The sequence below is a fragment of the Malus sylvestris genome, chromosome 9 (assembly GCF_916048215.2).
Source record: "Malus sylvestris chromosome 9, drMalSylv7.2, whole genome shotgun sequence".
Lineage (NCBI taxonomy): Eukaryota > Viridiplantae > Streptophyta > Magnoliopsida > Rosales > Rosaceae > Malus > Malus sylvestris.
In genome coordinates, this window is record NC_062268.1 from 25,585,830 (window position 1) to 25,589,995 (window position 4,166).

A 4,166-nucleotide genomic window follows, 5' to 3' on the forward strand; every position below is an offset into this window, starting at 1 on the left:
ACCAGAGCTTTATGATTAGGGTTCCTTGATTGTAGTTCTTTACATCGTTTTGTTAATCTGGATTTGAATTTGTATTTGATCAGTAAATCATATTTTTTGTTTGATGGTTACGGTTTTCGCATCAATTTATGTTCTCAATCTGATCGAATTTTGTTTCTTTTCTTATTAGAGTTCTAGTTTCAAACCATACATGCTTTCGTTTTCTTTGTTCAATTTTTGAATTGAGTTGCAATCTAATAGGTTAATGATAGTGACGATTGGCTCGAGGCTTGATATTTATTTGAATTTTTCAAATTTAGCTCAAAATTTCATCAAGGTTGGTTGTTTTTTTTTATTGAATTTTATACCTTCATGGGCAAGAGGAAATATTTTTCTTTTTTTTTTCAATAAAAAAATTATATGAAAATCCATTACAATCCACCAAAATTCATATGAAAAAATCCATTCAAATTCTTTAAAATTCATATGAATTTTGTAGGAGTCTTAAATCCTCCTAAATCTTATCAAATCTATCACTTTTAAAATCCTTTAAAATCTTAGTTTGACTACACCCCTTTAGTGTAAAATATATCGTTATACTCGAAATATAATGTATAGTTGGCAACTTATTTATAATATATCATTGTACTATCTCCTGGTACTGTTTACTTTAATAGAAAAAAAATCATATTTTTATTCTAAGAAGTCAATCATGATACTATTCACTTTACTCTATATTTTATTATTTTTGTTAAAATTCAAAATTTTCAAATTATTTTGATTGATTTTCTTTTTTATTATGCTGGGTATACAATAGTACTATTGTGGATTTTTGCCCTAAACCCCTTCCAAAGCCCATTCGCGCCGCTTAGTCCTCCTCTTTCACTCTCCTTCCGCCATTTTTTCTCTGCTGCTACCGCTCTTCAGCCCTTCAACTCTTATTGCTATACCCAGCCGCCAAATCCCAGACGTATTCAAGCGAGGTAACTCGCTCTCCCTCTCCCTGTCCAAATTTTTCATGATTTTTTATGATAATTTTCCTCTTTTTTTTTTGTCAAATAATCAAGAAAAACATAGTGATCTGACCTTTTCCTCCAATTTCTTGTTTACGTTTCCTGTTTTTTTTTAAATTATGGGTTTCTGTTTGTCTCCCGAGAAAGCTTAGGAAACCAAGATAAAGTAAATATTTTGATTGAGTTTCTGAGGTTTTTTCTTTTTTGGTTTGTGTGGTTGAAGGACGGATTGATGACGGAAGAGATGGCGCAGCCGTTGACGTATATACCGGAGGTTATATTGAAGAGAAGGAAAACCAATGAGGAGTTGGCTTTGAGGAGGAAAGAGCAATTGGAGCAGAGGAAGTTTAAGTCTCAGCAAAATAAGCAAGAATATATTAAGAAACCTGAGGATTTCATCAAAGAGTATCGCTACAGGGTAAACCTTGTGCTCTTTTTGTAATTTATTTGTCGGCGATGTTTTGTGCTGCTGAGTGTCATGCTTTTTCTTGTTGTATTGTGTAATGAAACTCAATTATCAAGTTTAAATTGGGCATTAGCTATGTTAATTGGAATTTGCCGAATGTTGTAAAGTGCCGCCTTTATGCTCGAGTGTTATAAAACCCTTAGCTGTGATATAAAGAAATTGTGAACGATGTATGTTTCCTAATTTTGATTTTAGGCTGAAGATTGGATTTGTTTTGCTGTTGAAATTTGAGATACTTGAACAGAACGTTCTCTTGAGACGTGGGATTTGAGAATAACGTGTTAAAAACTTACATGATAATGACAGTTTTTTTATTTTAATATGTAGTAGAAGTTGGAATGTATTATGCAAAAACTCAGAACTTAAGGTAGACGGCTCTTATGAGCTTGTTGAGCAGGATTTTCTTGCCAAGTATCGAGTATCCTTTAGCCTGGTGATGTTTCCACAGGCTTGTTTCTTTCTGCAACTTGATTTGTATATTCACTAGCCTGTCTACATTCTAATGCACTCCGTGATTGAAATTATCTTTTTCTTTAATTAGGAGATGGACCTTGTCCACATGAAACACAGGTTAAAGAGAAAAAGGCCAGCATTGGAGACAGCTAACTCACAGCTTCTTTTGGTCGTGCGCATACAGGGGTAGGTTTTTAGTTTAACCTGATAAGTTTTATTTTACATATTATCTCTATCTTGAACTCTCTATTTCTAATTTCTCAATACTTCTTTCCAGGAAAAATGACATGCACCCTGTTGTTAGGAAGGCCTTATATAGCCTAAAATTGAGGAAAATTTTCAATGCTGTCTTTGTGAAAGCAACTGACGCTATATTAGAAAAGTTGCAGAGGGTGCAGCCGTATGTTACCTATGGGTAGGGGTTGCGCGTCCTTCTACTCTACTTTCCTGCCAAAATTAAAATATTTTAAGTGGATAAATGCATCACAAGGCACAGGGGCTTTCTCTATAATTTCATATTTTGCATTTGCAAATGAGCAATAGTTGATTTTCTATAATAAAATGAGTGGAAAAAATGCGATGTACAGTAACGAAGTTGGAGCCTGTCATCAAAGCACAAAATAACTGTAAATTTATTACTTGGGTATCAGCGGAGGAGCTGTATCAGTGTTTCTTACTTCATAGAATGTTTTCATTTGTCTCTTTTATGGAACTGCTTAATCTTTTTAACCTTGATATTTCAATTGGTTGCGAGGTTTCTTCTCTGATAACCGGTCTAGGGATTTTTCATTGCATAGGGAAATTGGCGCACAATGTTTGTTTTCTATAATCACAATCAGTGGGATTTTGTGGCTATTAAGTTTTAACAGACAATTATCGAGTTGAAATGTTTTTACTTTTTCATATGCATATGCACCAAATGCTTGAAATCATTTTGTACATAATTGTTAGGTTTTCATCTTTAATGTCGTGACAGTCTTGTGTCTCGGGATTTAAATTTTTCTTGTTTCAGCTTGTGAACTACATTGTTGTGTTGTTAGACTGAACACATGTTCAGATGCAACAATATTTTGTACACATTATATTTGTTTTTGGTGTATGTGGTTGCTCCCCTATTGAACAACAGTGCTTTGAGTGTGCGGCTATCTCAAGTTTAACTAAATCAATCTCTTGAATAATATGGCTATCCATTTTATAGGATCTAGCAACCAATACGTTCTCCCTTGTATTGTTGCTTGTATATTACTGACCAATGGTTCATGTTCATGATGATATTTTTCTGGTTTCCGAAGGTATCCTAACCTTAAGAATGTGAGGGAGCTGATTTACAAGAAGGGCTTTGCAAAGATAGACAAGAAGAAAGTTCCTCTGACAGACAACAACCTTATTGAACAGGTAATCGGTAATGTCTTACTGAATTTTGAGCATAGTTAGTTTACTAGTCATCAGTTTCTTATTTCAATTTGTACATTTACAGTGTAAATCTTCACCCTTCTTTTATCTGACAGGCAATGGGGCAGTATGATGTTATATGCATAGAAGATATAGTGCATGAAATTGCCACGATTGGCCCACATTTTAAGGAGGTTACTGGTTTTTTATGGCCCTTTGTGCTTAACAAGCCTGAAGCAGGATTAAAAGGTTCAAAAACGGTATACAAGGATGGCGGAGATGCTGGCGATCGCGGGGATAAGATCAATGAACTAATTAGCAAGATGAATTAACATGTGACGAGGTCGTACGATAAAAGATTTTGGTTTAATGAGGATTGTGGTTGTCTTTATCTTTTTATCTATACTAAAACAGTGTTGTATGGTGTCTTTGACGCTTAAGAGTGACTCAAAATCAAATTTTGGTTTGAACTTGAAGTTAACATGTCTCTACAGTTCTATACTTATTGTTAAAACTACAGCGGATTGAAGTTTGAATATGACAGCTGAATTTTAAAAAAAATTGATAGTTGAAAAAACATATCAATTATATTCTTATATTATCAAATATAGCCAAATATTAGCCTCTAATTTCAAAAATATTAGTTTTTATAAAAGCTTTCAAATATATCCAAAATATCACTTGAATAGATGCAAATACCCTTATGCTTTAAACTTAATAAATTAAAAAACCAAAACATAATATATGTTGGATGTTTTTTTTCATTTTTTCTCGTTTATGTTTTCTCTTTGGTTTTATAGTTTCTTCCTTCGATTGAGTATTTACGGAAGAATGAACTATCAATCTTGGTAATGTTATTTATC

The 4,166-nt window shown here is 33.2% G+C and overlaps 1 protein-coding gene across 1 annotated transcript; it reads left to right on the top strand.

Moving 5' to 3' along the window:
* Positions 1-796: 796 nt before the first annotated feature.
* LOC126634400 (60S ribosomal protein L7-1-like) lies at positions 797-3,779 on the top strand. Its single transcript, XM_050304910.1, has 6 exons — positions 797-962; positions 1,216-1,410; positions 2,000-2,097; positions 2,189-2,326; positions 3,204-3,306; positions 3,420-3,779. The coding sequence occupies exons 2-6, from the start codon at positions 1,225-1,227 to the stop codon at positions 3,633-3,635; spliced, it is 741 nt and encodes a 246-aa protein (XP_050160867.1). The 5' UTR covers positions 797-962; positions 1,216-1,224; the 3' UTR covers positions 3,636-3,779.
* The last annotated feature ends 387 nt before the right edge of the window (positions 3,780-4,166 follow it).

What these genes read in the sequence shown, in the direction of transcription:
- LOC126634400 (XM_050304910.1), top strand. Translation starts at nt 1,225, where the DNA reads ATGACGGAAGAGATGGCGCAGCCGTTGACGTATATACCGGAGGTTATA. An exon ending in CAGCCGTATGTTACCTATGG is followed by an intron (nt 2,327 to 3,203) that starts GTAGGGGTTGCG and finishes TGGTTTCCGAAG; the next exon opens with GTATCCTAACCTTAAGAATG. An exon ending in ACAACAACCTTATTGAACAG is followed by an intron (nt 3,307 to 3,419) that starts GTAATCGGTAAT and finishes TTTATCTGACAG; the next exon opens with GCAATGGGGCAGTATGATGT.